This window comes from Thalassophryne amazonica, chromosome 19 (genome assembly GCF_902500255.1).
Source record: "Thalassophryne amazonica chromosome 19, fThaAma1.1, whole genome shotgun sequence".
Classification (NCBI taxonomy): Eukaryota; Metazoa; Chordata; class Actinopteri; order Batrachoidiformes; family Batrachoididae; genus Thalassophryne; species Thalassophryne amazonica.
This window is the reverse complement of record NC_047121.1, coordinates 162363-177762: the sequence shown is the minus strand read 5'-3', so window position 1 is coordinate 177762 and position 15400 is coordinate 162363. Positions and strand designations below refer to the sequence as shown.

The 15400-nt window shown below is 40.4% G+C and overlaps 2 protein-coding genes across 3 annotated transcripts in view; one reads left to right on the top strand and one right to left on the bottom strand.

The window, feature by feature from the left end:
- jkamp (jnk1/mapk8 associated membrane protein) overlaps positions 1-15400 on the top strand; it is a 186456-nt gene that overhangs the window by 16604 nt on the left and 154452 nt on the right. The gene's annotated exons all lie outside the window — the stretch shown is intronic.
- On the bottom strand, positions 2214-4003 carry LOC117532014. Its single transcript, XM_034195229.1, has 7 exons — positions 3694-4003; positions 3428-3550; positions 3264-3329; positions 2980-3062; positions 2800-2905; positions 2493-2599; positions 2214-2348 (listed from the first exon to the last, which is right to left on the bottom strand). Coding segments are annotated over exons 1-7 (591 nt in total). The 5' UTR covers positions 3799-4003; the 3' UTR covers positions 2214-2347.

The window sequence follows — 15400 nt, the reverse complement described above, 5'->3', positions numbered from 1 at the left end:
TCCACATGGAACAGGAAAGAGAGGGAAAAAAAAGCGTCCAGATGAAACAGTCCTCTGTGATTCCAGAAGTGATTAGAGGTCTTTTCAGCATCCAAGGTTTGGCAGAAAATGATTACATTATTTATATAGAGCTCAGCGCACAGAGCAGGTGGAATTGTGTGCGCAAGAGGAGAGCTGTTCCAAAAATAGCCTCTCAGGTCCTGCGTAACTGCCAGGCGCACGGGTAATGGGTTTTTAGCAGACTCGTAATCACCACGCAAATGCCTCTAAGCCGTCGCAGTAACTCGAATGCAAACTGCGCCACGCTGTTGTTGCTAAATTTTGAACATCTTGAAATTAGCGCCACGCTCAGAGAGGAGCCTCGTTAACTGAAGATAATGCCTCTAAGAGCCACTCTGAGCAACTCTACTGCCACGATAGCTCACGAAACGAAAAAACAGGGTGCGTGGCTCCTTCTTCACTCGGTGGGACCGAGGCTTAATTGTGATTTAAACACTATGCATACCCGGAACATAAAGAACACAACAACAGCATTAAAATAAATTCCAGCAATTTAATGAAATTAAGGTAATAAAGTATTTATTGTATATAAACGCCATTCTAAACATGATCATATTCATTCATTTTCTGTACCCACTTACTCCACTCAAGGGTCACGGGGGGTAGAAGCTTATCCCAGCAGTAATGGAGCAAGTGGTAGGCCTCACCCTACGGTACACTGCCATTGGTACCCATCACCAGTGTACAGTAGGACCACATAAAGACAACCAGCACATTCACACACACACACCTGGGTACAGTCATTTAAGTCACCAATTCACCTAACTTCTGTCTTCAGAAGTGGCTCACGCATGCACACACACACTCAATGTCAACTGCAATATTAAAATATTTGAGCAATTACCTAAGAAACCTAAATGTATAAAGTGTTTATTTTATTTGAAACACGATATGCAATAAAATTCAAACATTTAAGCAATAATATGAAAAAGTTAGCAAACTGTCTTAATTATAACACCACTTTAAACATGATAAGAAATACAATATTAAAATAAAAATATTTAAGCAATAATATGAAAAAGTTAAACTGTTTGTAATTTTCACACCACTTTAAACACGATAAGAAATCGTAGAGAAGCTTGAATGTTGAACTGAGAGCCTACACAGAAACGATAAGAAATACAATATTAAAATAAATATTTAAGCAACAACATAAAGTTAACAAACTGTTTTGTTATATTATAATACCACTGCAAACATAAGAAACACAATATTAAAATAAGGATTTAAGCCATTATGTGAAAACCTAAAAAAATATTGCAGTTGCAATAAACCCAGTATAAAGAATATTAAAATCTATATATGTTATCAATAAAATTAAAAACAATCACTAACAACCTAAACATGCCATGGTACTTTTTAACACAAGAGATACCATCACTTGCACCCAGGGCACAGGTACTCCTGATCCAAAGGAGGCTTCTGTACACAGGTATAGTGGTACCACCTCTGACACATGTCACAGCCAATCTGCGTAAACAAAGACATGTATTGTTACTTTATTCATGACCCCTGTGGACAGCCTGGCATTTACTGTGTACACAGCCCAGAACCTCTCCCCCATTGTCTAGCAGAGCTGCTGACAACAAACCACTGAGAACAAATCCCATTCCTTGGGGTCACGTTGCTAACTGGATGTGACGTAGTGCCATGCTCACCTATTATATGGAATTCATACATCTAGACCCCTTGCTTTTTGTTTTTTTTACTGTCTCTAACCCTACCCATGGCGTAATAGCGGAAAAATGGCAAAAAACGGAGGAAAGACAAGTTGAGATGGCTTGTTTACACAGCCAAGCGTATTGTGACCGACTAAACTTGACCTTCAGCTGTGCCTGGCATCGCCCTGCATGTGACCTGTGATGTCACGTGCAAAGCCTCTATAGACATCTTATTTAGCACCTGAAAATGTATTTACTACTTTTTTTTTTTTTTTTTTTTGAAAAAACACAGCTGAGTTATTATTATTATTATTATAATACATTTGTCTACAGATTAGAGTCAGTGTACCACAACTCTTTTTTTATATAAGGTGATAACTTTTTCAACAGCAGTTTCAATTATCCAGCCCCTGTAATTCCACATCAGACTCCTGTAGAAGACAGTTCACCGTGGGAGGCTTTGGGCACAAATCTAAAAATTTATTTTTTAATTGACCAAGGACCAAAAAGCATTTTTTCTTTGATGTTGTGAGTCACATTTTGCACATACCTAATGTGAATAACTTACCCATTGTGCTTCATCATGGTCCTCCATTCCACAATAAAAGCACAGACTGCTCAGATCATCTGTTAATATAGATGGTATTCAACACACATTGTAGTATGTTTAGATTAATACAGTTTGCATTGCAGAGTACTCATTAAATGGTTTAATATTTCTAAGACAACATGCATGATTGACAATGCTGAGAAAAAACAAAGGAAATGTACCAGATTCTCTGACGAGGGAAGTGGCTATGTCCAGCCTTAACCTGCCCACAGACCGTCTGTGGGGTGTCCAGGTCTATTTCATCTCCCTGTAAAATTTTCTGTGCAAACTACAGACAACTTTGATTAGTAGAATGACATGAAGATGTCATCAACCCCCCCACCCCCCAAATCAGTTATGTACTTTTCAAACACTTGAGTATTATATGTAGTGAATGTATAATATCAGCACATTTAATACTTTCTCCATCAGCCTCTGTAACCATTTGTAGTTTTAAAAAATGTTTAGAGATCTGTATTGCACACTCACTTTTAAGGCCAGGACACCACTGGATGTACCATCTTGCTGAGTTGAATGTGGGAGAGTGCTGCATGTCCACCTTGAAACACTGCACCCTTTCTTCCTCATGAATGCTCTAAAGTATTGATACATGTGTAAAAATCTTTTAACAAGTCACTGGTCACAAGTACAGGTTATAATCAAATTTACCTTGTAGACTCTAAACAGGTCTTGATCTTTTCATTTGTTTCTCCAAGTGGATCCACAAAAAGAGCCTTATGTGGGTACATAACCTTTTGTTGTTCATAGACAAACACAACACATTAGGTATTGTGATATTCTACAGTCTACGGTATTGTGTTTCCTCTTTTATTAGCTTAAATCATGTATGCATGGTTAATTTTAATCAAGTACTTGGCTAATTTTGTCGTGTATATACCACTACAGATACAGAGTTTGAAGTTTTGAGATGTGTGCAATGGTCCTGTTCTCACCACCAGCATCCAATGATTGTTCTCATTCACAATTCCCACTATCACTTTGTGTGCCATTGGATCAATCTGAAAGTACTTGTAGTATTAAAAACAAAGTCTGTCACTTCAAAAATGTGTATTTGCAACATTCTCAAAATCCTGAATCATTAAAATGCAGAACATACCCGAATTCTGCCAGTTTTTTTCTTCCAGATAGCAGTCATCGCAAATGTGTCAATCAGAGCAGCTTCACCAGCCTTGTTTTGGTTGTACTTGTGTACAAGCATCATTAAATATGCATTGATTACCTATAAAAGGTAGTCAAAGATGACATGAAGTATGACACTGGATTTCATTCCAAAAGCATATTGCAAGACTGTGTTTTGTAAATATTTTAACATCAACCACTTGCTTGTGGAATTGAGAATTTCATTAAATAAGTAATCAGTACCACACTCTCTAGTTCTTTATTAGGAGCAATCTTTGCAATATCCCAAAAAACAGTTTGTAGGGACCCACTTTGGAAAGAAGAACATGGACATTTTTTCCAGCCCATGTTTCCTGAACATCTGGGGAGACGAATATTGCAGTATACATTATTACCATCAATATTATACTCGAAGTTTCACAAATTGCTATTCAACTGGTTAATTCGATATGCTACATACATTTTTCGTTTGGGGTGTGTACATGTTTTGGAGCTGCTATGGTAGCTGCTGAGTCATGGCCTGTTGTTGTTGTGGAGGCCAGTGGCGCTGTGGAGGCCGATGGCGCTGGTTGAATGAATGCTGTTGGAGTTGAGGGGGCTACACTTGAGGCAGGGGATTTTGATTTTTTGGATTTTGTGAGGGATTCAAGGTTGCTCCTTCCTTGCAATTTTTAAGTGATCCACATTGACTTTTTTAATAATAGTGCCATCATCTGCCAGCAGATCTGCGCTTTTTCCATGTAATGCTGTCAGTGTGAAAGGGCCAAGGAAGTTTGGATCCAATTTGCCACCTTTTCTCTGTTGGCTTCTGATGTTTTCCCTCCACACCGTATCACCTATTTGGAAGGTAGGTTTAGGAGCTCCTTTTAGACCGGCAGCCCAGAGCATTTTGGTCAAACGAACAAGGTACCAGTATCTGAGTACAGGATCATGCACTGTGTCACCAAACATATACAGGTATTAATGTCTGGCGGGAAGCCCCTGCTCCTTTTGGCCCCTGGGACCCTGAAGAAGGGGCAAAAAAATGTGCTGGGTCAAACATTGTGGGTACCACATAAAACCAAGTTTTCAAAATGGGTGTACTTCACAGACTTTTGAATAGGCCCTGCCAGACATATTGTCCTCTGCGTAAGGGTCGCCAGATCCCCTCGATGGGGTCCCTAAATATGGGCTGGATTAAACATTGAAGGTACCACACACAACCAAGTTTAGTAAAAAATTGTGGCAGTCAGTAACGGTTACTTTTTTAGACCAAGCAGAGGAGAAAAAAATATGGACTCACTCAATTCTGAGGAAAAAATTATGGAATCACCCTGTAAATATTCATCCCCAAAACTAACACCTGCATCAAATCAGATCTGCTCGTTAGTCTGCATCTAAAAAGGAGTGATCACACCTTGGAGAGCTGTTGCACCAAGTGGACTGACATGAATCATGGCTCCAACACGAGAGATGTCAATTGAAACAAAGGAGAGGATTATCAAACTCTTAAGAGGGTAAATCATCACGCAGTGTTGCAAAAGATGTTGGTTGTTCACAGTCAGCTGTGTCTAAACTCTGGACCAAATACAAACAACATGGGAAGGTTGTTAAAGGCAAACATACTGGTAGACCAAAGAAGACATCAAAGCGTCAAGACAGAAAACTTAAAGCAATATGTCTCAAAAACCGAAAATGCACAACAAAACAAATGAGGAACGAATGGGAGGAAACTGGAGTCAACGTCTGTGACTGAACTGTAAGAAACCGCCTAAAGGAAATGGGATTTACATACAGAAAAGCTAAACAAAAGCCATCATTAACACCTAAACAGAAAAAAACAAGGTTACAATGGGCTAAGGAAAAGCAATCATGGAATCTGCATTGGGCAAGGTGATGATGCTGGAACTTTTGTTTGGTGCCGTTCCAATGAGATTTATAAAGATGACTGCCTGAAGAGAACATGTCAATTTCCACAGTCATTGATGATATGGGGCTGCATGTCAGGTAAAGGCACTGGGGAGATGGCTGTCATTACATCATCAATAAATGCACAAGTTTACGTTGATATTTTGGACACATTTCTTATCCCATCAATTGAAAGGATGTTTGGGGATGATATCATTTTTCAAGATGATAATGCATCTTGCCATAGAGCAAAAACTGGGAAAACATTCCTTGCAAAAAGACACATAGGGTCAATGTCATGGCCTGCAAATAGTCCGGATCTTAATCCAATTGAAAATCTTTGGTGGAAGTTGAAGAAAATGGTCCATGACAAGGCTCCAACCTGCAAAGCTGATCTGGCAACAGCAATCAGAGAAAGTTGGAGCCAGATTGATGAAGAGTACTGTTTGTCACTCATTAAGTCCATGCCTCAGACTTTTTCCCTCTGCTTAGTCTAAAAAAGTAACCGTTACTGACTGCCACAATTTTTTTTTTTTCCCTGATTTCTTGTAGTGTTTCTTAAAGCCAGAAAGTTGCCATTTGAAATGACTTTAGTTTTGTGTCATGCCTGTGATCTGCTTTTTTTCTACAAAATTAAACAACTGAATGAACATCCTCCGAGGCCGGTGATTCCATAATTTTTGCCAGGGGTTGTATACACATTGCTACTTAAGGTTCAAATGAAAATTTGGCAAATCAACCTTTCTTTATATTCAGGTACTAAATGTAGGTCCTGTGGATAAGCCCATATTGTATGTTCTGAATCCTCAACCATTCCTTAAACATTTTTGTCTCCTTCACCCTGATCATTAAGCCTAAAATATTATGTCTAATATGTGGCTCATGTGGCTGTCACAGTTGGAAATGTTCAAGAGGAAGTGTAGAGCAAAAATATAAAATAAATCCTGTATCATATCAAGTGGGACCATCTTCAATCTTTTATTCGTGATGTAGTTCACCTAAGTGATACAAGAGGTACAGGTGGGTGTGTGCCTTATTGATGGGTATCAGTGTTTCAGTGGGGCATAAATAACCTAGGCCTATATTATAATACTGTAGGACACATATTAATAATATGTTCATTACAATTGCAGCTTTCAAATTATAACCTCCTGAAACATAGAAATAACCACGTACAGCCCAGGCCTACTATTAAGGATTCTGCAACCTATCAGATTTCTTACTGAACAAAGCCAGCAGAGACCACTGCTGTAAAACTGTCCAGTTTTGGGGGTGTCTGGCAGGGCCAAAGCAGCAGACAATTTGTCTGGCATTAGTCATTTTATATTTAGTGGACTGTAATTGTTCATTTAAACTTGGTTTTGTGTGGTACCTTCAATGTTTAATCCAGCCCATATTTAGGGACCCTTCGAGGTGGTCTGGCGACCCTTACGCAGAGGACAATATGTCTGGCAGGGCCTATTCAAAAATCTGTGAAGTATGCTCATTTTGAAAAACTTAGTTTTATGTGGTACCCACAATGTTTGACCCAGCACATTTTTTTGCCCCTTCTTCAGGGTCCCAGGGGCCAAAAGCAGCAGGGGCTTCTCGCCAGACATTAATAACCTGTATATGTTTGGTTACACAGTGCATGATCCTGTACTCAGATATTGGTACCTTGTTCGTTTGACCAAAATGCTCTGGGCTGCCGGTCTATTTCTTCAGTCTCGTCTGTGTAGTCTCTTGCTGCTTGGTGACATTTCCATGAATAATTTGTTTCATGTCATCAAGCCGCTTTATGTCCTCTGAAACAGTTTCCATTGCCACAACAGCTTCAACACTGCCATCTACCTATAAATAAATTGTCAACAAATGTTTTATCATTCTTAGTTCATGTTTTCAACATTAGAAAATTATTAGATTGAGACATGTTTACCAACCATGAAGTGCTCTGGCACCTCTGTTGGGTACCGAGCCTCTCGTCCGAACATCAAGAAGAATGGAGAGAACTGGGTTATGAGTTTGTTTTTTTTGTTCGGAGCCCAAACATGACAGCATCCAAATATTTGTCCCAGTTCTCTGGTTTGTTGGCCACCACCTTGCTAAGAGCTCTAAAACAATAGCAGAATTGGCAAAAGCCATCTCCCAAAAGATATTTCTGGTCCCACAATGAGAATATAATGAAGCCATGGTCAATGATTTTCCTCACCTTTGTTAGTACCATTCATCCTCTCGACCAGCCCATTGGTTTGAGGATGGTAAGGTGAACAGAGACTCCGAGCAATTCCCAACTTGGCACATATGTTCTTGTTTATCTGTCAGTACGAATGCATATTATATGGGTTTTAAAAAATTATGTGCAAGATGAATATATTTGTAATAAAACACTTTTTAACAATGCATTCATAAAAACAAAATATTTCAGCAACATATTTTATAGTATTGTCAAAATTACCGCATTGACGAATTCTGTTCCTTGATCAGTCAGTATCCTTTTTGGGGCTTCAAACTGATGGAAAAATTTGATAATGCATGTTGTTACTTCAGCTGCCGTTTCGTTGCGGAGCGGATAAGCTTGTGGCCATTTTGTCAGGTAATCAACCATGACACAGATGTACTGATAGCCAGTTTTAGTTGTCTATAGTTTTCCAATCAGGTCCATTCTAAGCAGTTCAAATGGTTGTCTGACCTGGGGAAGAAATAAAGTAATCATATACATTTGTGAGAATGTTGTTATTTACAGGAAGTAATTTGGCTGCAGTGAATCAGCACATTATCTTGTGGATAATGGCACCCTCTTGCACATTATGCTCGTATTGCATCTTTTTTTTTTACTATATATATATATATATATATATAGTCTTTGTAGCACTATTTTGTTATGAATTTCTATTGTGCTAATAAATTAAATAATTAAACAATGAGAATAACTAAGAAAGCACGAACAAAGTGATCAAATTGATCACTTTGATTAGGTAGCTGGTGACTGAACTCTTGATGGCCTTGGTAAGGTCTGTGTCAGTATCTGCTGGCTTCAAGACCTCTTCATTGAATAGCTGAAGGACAGATTTCACACAAGAGACACTAACATATGCTTCTCCAGAAAGGGCATCAGTAAAGTCAATGAGTGGATTTAGGGCCTTATGGACAGACTCCAAAACATCAATGTCCTGCCATGTTGGAATCAGGTGCCTGTTTTTTCGATCATCTGATAAAACCTTTGCAATAGCCTTCTCCTGCTCCAGTACTCTTGCTATCATGGCATGACGAGACCCCCACCTGGTAGGGGATTCTGTAATCAACCTGTGCTTTGGCAGTTTGAGTTCATCTTGAGCAGCTGCTAGTACCCTTTTCTTTTTCCATGAGTAAGAAAAAGTATTGACCACTTTTTTGGACACACTGATGGCTCTCTCAATTTTCTTGTCCTTCATGCTTCCCTCTGAAGAAAAGTAAAAAAAAAAAAAAAAAAAATTACAAACTTTTAATATAAACACAATATCATAACAGTTCACATAAATTTAGAAAAATACTTTATATCTCAAAAAATTCAGGAACTGTTAGAAAAAATTAAGGGACAGCCAAAAACTTGATATGTCAAACAGATATAGCATCAGAAAGAATAGTAAATCAATAAAATAATAACCAATATCATTCTGTTATTTTTAAAGTTAAACATTAATATGGAACAACTTTATTTTTTACTCACCTATAGCTGAGTGCAGCTGGTGACCAAAACACTGCAGCCGAGTCCAGCCTTTCAGAGCAACAGCTTTTACTATGTTGGCTCTGTTATCCGTTGTGATGCACACCTGTTGGTCTTGGCTCAGGCCCCATGATTCCAGTGCATCCTCCAGCCCCTGACTGATTATTTCGGCAGTGTGGTCCTCTGGAAAATACACCGTCTGCAAGCGTGTGCTTTGAAGACCCCACTCCTTGTCAATGTAATGTATTGTGAGACTCAAATAAGGCTCCGATGTGCGACTTGACCAAATGTCACTGGTAGTTGCAAAGTATTTCACATCTTTAAGCTCAGTCTCCAGCTTTCCTCGGCATTCGTCATAAAGCTGTGGCATTGCAGTTTGAGAAAAATAATTTCTGCCAGGGATTTGGTACCTCGGGTCCAGCACTTGATTAATGCTTAAATCCCTCTTTCTCCACTGAGTTTAAAGGCATCATGTCTTTTGCAAGGCAAAAAAGCAATTGCGTGTGTAGTAGTTTTTCTCCTCTTAGAATGTTGCTCATATGGCGCAATGGCTGCAAAAGATGACACGATTGATTGCTGCTTTGGTTCGGTGGCTGCACCACTCGAAGCGGCAGAACTGCTAATGCTACGTGTGCTGGAAGCAGTGGCAGACTGTGAAGACTCCGCTCGCATGTTCATGCTTTCTGTATAATCACTTGGGTGGTACTTCTTCAGATGATTAAACAGATTTGTTGTGTTGCCGGTTTTTGAGAGCACTGACCGCCAACATACCTTGCACATCGGCTTAATTTGCTCCGCATCACTTTGGAGATATTCAAACCAACGCCACACAACCAACGTTGAGTGATTTTTCTTCCCAACAAATTCAAATTTCAAATTTATTAATTTATATAGCGCCAATTCATGATGAAATCGTCTCAAGGTGCTTCACACAACATAAAAAAAAAAACTGAATTAAAAATTTAAAACACAATTAAAAAGACGACCATTAAAGAATACAAGAATAAAAACACATAACACTAATGATAAAACAGGGAAAACAGATGAGTCTTTAAACGTGACCTAAAAGTCTCCACAGTATCCGACTGCCGAATGTGTGCTGGGAGATCGTTCCACAGAGCTGGGGCACGGTAGGAGAAAGCTCTGTGACCGGCAGACTTTTTATTCACCCTGGGAACACACAGAAGTCCTGTACCCTGAGAACGCAGGACCCGAGCTGGTACATAGGGGCTTACCAGGTCAGCCAGGTAGGGAGGTGCAAGTCCATGAACAAGTTTATAAACTAATAACAATACAGTGGTCCCTCATTTATCGCGGGAGTTATGTTCTAAAAATAGCCCGCAATAAGCGAAATCCACGAAGTAGTCAGCGTTATTTTTTACAATTATTATAGACGTTTTAAGGCTGTAAAACCCCTCACTACACACTTCATACACTTTTCTCAAACAGGCATTAACATTTTCTCACTTTTCTCTCCTGTGTAAACACTCTCAAAGTTCAAACCTTAGTAGAAAAATAAGACCAACCTGTTTTCAGGCCCAAACATTTTTTTGAGAAATAAAAATGGAATGTTTTCTTACAAGTAATTATGATGGCTTTTAGAACTAACAAATTTAATTTTAACGATCAACCTACGAGGTTGGACACATAAGAAATTATTAATGGTGACTCACCAGTATTTCACAGTTCCTCTGATCGTGCCTCTTCGTCCTAGCGCCGTGCCGCTGTCGCGCCTTTTTCCACTGAGTCACACCTCGGTGCAGGTGTCTTTTTACGAGTGAAGAACACAGTTATGGGTAGTTGTTGCCGCTCTTTTTTTCTTCTGGGCGAGAAGATTCTTATAAACAGACACGCAGAACACAATGCGCGTACACTCCCTTCACGGTGCCACGACCGGCCTGCTTGATGACACAGAACACAATGTGCTGTTAAGAAAAAAAAAAACATGCAAAATTGGACTAAAAAAATCCACGAAACTGCGAGACCGCGAAAGGTGAATCGCGTTATAGCGAGGGACCACTGTACTTTAAAATTCGATCTTGCAGCAACTGGAAGCCAGTGCAGGGACACCAAAATGGGTGTAATGTGGTCAAACTTTCTGCTTTGTGTCAAAAGTCTGGCAGCAGCATTTTGAACCAGTTGAAGATCCCTGATCCTGGACTGCGGTAAGCCAGAAAATAGAGCATTACAATAGTCCAATCTAGAAGAAACAAATGCATGAATCAAAGTCTCAGCATCAGCCATAGACAGGATGGGACGAATTTTCGCTATATAGAAAGCAGTCCTCGTAATGTCTCTAATATGGAGATCAAAGGACAACGTAGGATCAAAAATTACTCCAAGGTTCCTCACTTTATCCGTATGATGTATAATACATGAACCTAAGCTAAGTGCTAGCTGATCAAATTGATGCCGATACCTCGCTGGACCAAGAACCATAACTTCAGTCTTATCAGAATTTAAAAGTAGGAAGTTACTAGATATCCAAGTTCTTACTGATACAAGGCAATCTTCCAAAGATTTTATGTGAATGAGATTACCAGCAGTTATTGGCACGTACAATTGAATGTCATCAGCATAGCAATGAATGGGAATCCCAAAGCGCCGCAGTATATTCCCAAGGGGTGCTACATAAAGGGGAACCCCAAACTTCATGTCCCTACGATCAAAGGAGGTGCCATTACACAATACACAGTAAGAACGACTGGACAGGTATGACGTCAACCATGCAAGAGCAGTTCCAGTAATCCCAAAGTGATTCTCCAGCCTATTGAGTAAAATATGATGATCCACAGTATCAAACACAGCACTAAGATCCAGCAGCACCAAGACTGTAGTGATATGAGTCCATTGTTCACAAAAGGTCATTCACTACTTTAGTAAGTGCTGTCTCTGTGGAGTGATATTTTCTAAAAGCAGACTCATTGGCTCAAAAAGATTATTCTCAGTGAGGTAGTACATGAGCTGTCGCGAAACCACTTTTTCCAGGATTTTAGAACAAAATGATAGATTTGATATTGGTCTATAATTTTTCAATACACTAGGGTCGAGATTGGATTTCTGTTTAATCACTGCAGACTTGAAACATTTAGGAACAGATCCAGAAGTTAATGAGAGATTTATAATTTCCAGCACAGTCGGCCCAAGAATGGGCCACAGGTCCTTAAACAGTTTTATTGGTATAGGATCAAATAAACAGGTTGTGCTTTTAGTAGACGTCACAAGCTTCGTCAGCGCGCCTAGTGAGATACCATCAAAATCTGTAAATCTGGGTAACACCTCAGTGGGCGCATCCACCTCCATAGCAGTATGTGGTGGTTGGACCAAAGCCTGCTGAGATATGCTCAATTTTCTTCTCGAAATAGTCCAAGAAGTCCTGTGCTGAAAAGGGAGAGTGAATAACAGGTGGCCGTCCATGAATGAGAACAGCTACAGTTTCAAACAAAAACTTTGAGTTATGCTTGTTTTTATTGATCAAATCAGAATAATCAACCCGCTTTATAGGCAGTAGTGCATGCTTATAATCTAAGACAGCATCACACCATGCAAGGTGGAACACCTCTGATTTAGAACTATGCCATTTCTGTTCCAAACCTTGAGCCTTCTGCCTAAGGTCACGCAAGTAACCATTGTACCAAGGCGACTGTGCCTTGGGAAGGCGTGGCCTTAAAAGAGGGGGTGCAACCTTATCCAGTGTAGCCTTGAACGCTGAATTCAAGCCATCCGCAAGACTATCCACTGATTGAACATTCTCCAAACCTGAAGCCAAAATTTCAGTCAGTCTGGCTTCGAGTTCAGTCATAGTTGAGGGATTAATGTGTCGCTGCAGAAGTAGACAAGGCTTTCGGTCCACTAAACACGGCAACATAAATGCACACCTAATAAATGAGTGGTCAGAGACCACCGAGGCAAGAGGCAAAATGTCAGTGTTTGTGACAGCAAGGCCACGTGTGAGTACCAAATCAAGGGTATTTCCACTAATGTGCATTGAATCCTGAATGCATTGCTGGAATCCCAATGCATCCACAAGTTCCATAAATGACTTGCAAAGGGGATCAGAGGGCTTATTTATATGAATGTTAAAGTCACCAATAATGAAAATGCTGTCCGCACTAGCTGACAGGCTAGAGATGAATGCACCAAATTCATCTAAGAATTCAGAATATGGGCCAGGAGGTCTATAAACAGTGACAAAATAATATGACTGATTTCCATACTTCTGACCCTGACAATATGTAGCATCATGGGCAGAGCGGAGAATCAGATGCTCAAATGAATTATATTTATGACCCCCAACAGTCAATAAGGTAAACCTGGACTTATAAATAAAAGCAACACCCCCGCCTTGCTTCGCACCACGAGACATGTAACTAAATGTGTACCCTGGTGGGCAGGCCTCATTCAGAGGAAGAACAGCTGTGGGTTTGAGCCAGGTTTCATGTCCAAGTGATAATCCATAATTAGATCGTTGATCAACAGGGATTTTGAGGACAGTGATCTGATGTTAATGAGACCCAAACTGAAGACTTCTGTCGGTTTGACAGACTGACATCTTTGAATAGGCCTGAGTAGCTTAAAATCCACTCCACGTTTTCCATCCAGCGCCCGGAGAGTGTCAGAAACCGCTGTCGTCACATCAGGACTACAAGTCCCAGAAGCTGCAGCGCTCTGATGACGAGGGCGCCGATGCGCTCAGCTGACCAGATGACCAGCACAGACGACCCAGTTCCGTGGAATACAAACTTTCTCCGGGAGCCTCTGTGGACGCAGCGAGGTCGGCGGAGCAAACCAAGCTCTCTGATAGCGAGAATGTCCCGAGGGACATTGTTGTTGTTCAGGCTCCGTAGCTCAGCTGCAGAGTAGCTTAGCATTGCACTAGCCGAGGGAGTGAAGTGCGGCGTCATGCAGTGCAAAAAAAGCACTAAACAATCAAAAATGGTTAAAAATGCACACTGAAGGACCAAGAACCACATCCAGTGCATACCCAAAGATGAAAAATTACACTCAAGCCACTAAAAACCAAGTTACAAACGAGAAAACTGGAGAAAAACCAGAGGAGCGGCGAACACACCACGCCAGTCTCACACACCAAACCACTTCGGTAAAGTTAGAAAGATATTCACAGATAGCGTCATCTTCGGAGAATAACTCCAAGTCATGGCTTACATCTGTTTCGCTTACTGAACTCAGTGGTTTCGCTGCTCTCAGCTCCGCAATTAACTCCATGTTCGCTCATGCTGTTTACAACTCGAAACAGAAGCGAAGAAGTAAAAGGTCGTCTCTGATTGGCTGTTGTCACGCATGTGACCACGTGCTTCTTCTTCGAGTATGATGGTGGTTTGCATCTGTAGTGTTGCATTGGCGCCACCAACTGTATTATATGTCTATTGCAACAATGTGCACGTGTAATCGAGAAATATGCTCAGAGCTGATCATCGTAATCGACCTGAAATTTCTCACAATCATCGATCATGATCACATAATCGCCCAGGCCTAGATCAAACCAAACCAAAATAACAATCAAGACAAAATAAAAGACAAACCACAATCCAGAAACATGAGAAATCATAAATGGATAACAAAACTAATGACTGAACGAAAGATCTAACCACAGACACAAAATCAGATCAACAGAACAGAGTGTAATCAAAAACTGCATGCGAGGGGCAGAACATTGAATAGACAGTGGAAAAAGACAGAGCCAGAGATGAGGGGAGGTGATTACACCAGCCCACACATGCAGGAGCTGAAAGGCACACACACCAGAGAAGGGAGGCACACCCCCACTCACAGGTGCAGAACATCAGGATAAGTGCCGGATGCCAGGACACACCCCCACTTGCATGACACAGAACCATTCATGTCTATTACACACACACACTCAAAGGTGCGGGCCACACACGTGACACAGATCACCTCGGATTTGTCACACACACACACACACACACACACACACACACACACACACACACACACACACACACACACACACACACACACACACACACACACACAGGTGCAGGACGCATGCCACATATCCACACACCCACACAAGCAGAAAATAAAGACAGATGAAAAAAGACCCTACAAAGATACCAAACTCAAAAACACAGCCAAACGGGCCGATTAGCAGAACCCCAACACATTATTCCTTTTAAAATGCTCAACGTACATATCTACAAAGATTTGTCATATTGAAGTTTTTGTTACATATGTATGTGTTTTTGTGATGAAACAAAAGACTGATTTTAAGTGTGAAACAATAGCTACCTTTATTGGGGTATATTCCACCTCCTGTTAACAGTATGACCAGCTGATTGGCACACCACGCATTCTGACACCTGTTTAAAACAGAAGATTAAGGCTTTATTAATGTTACAG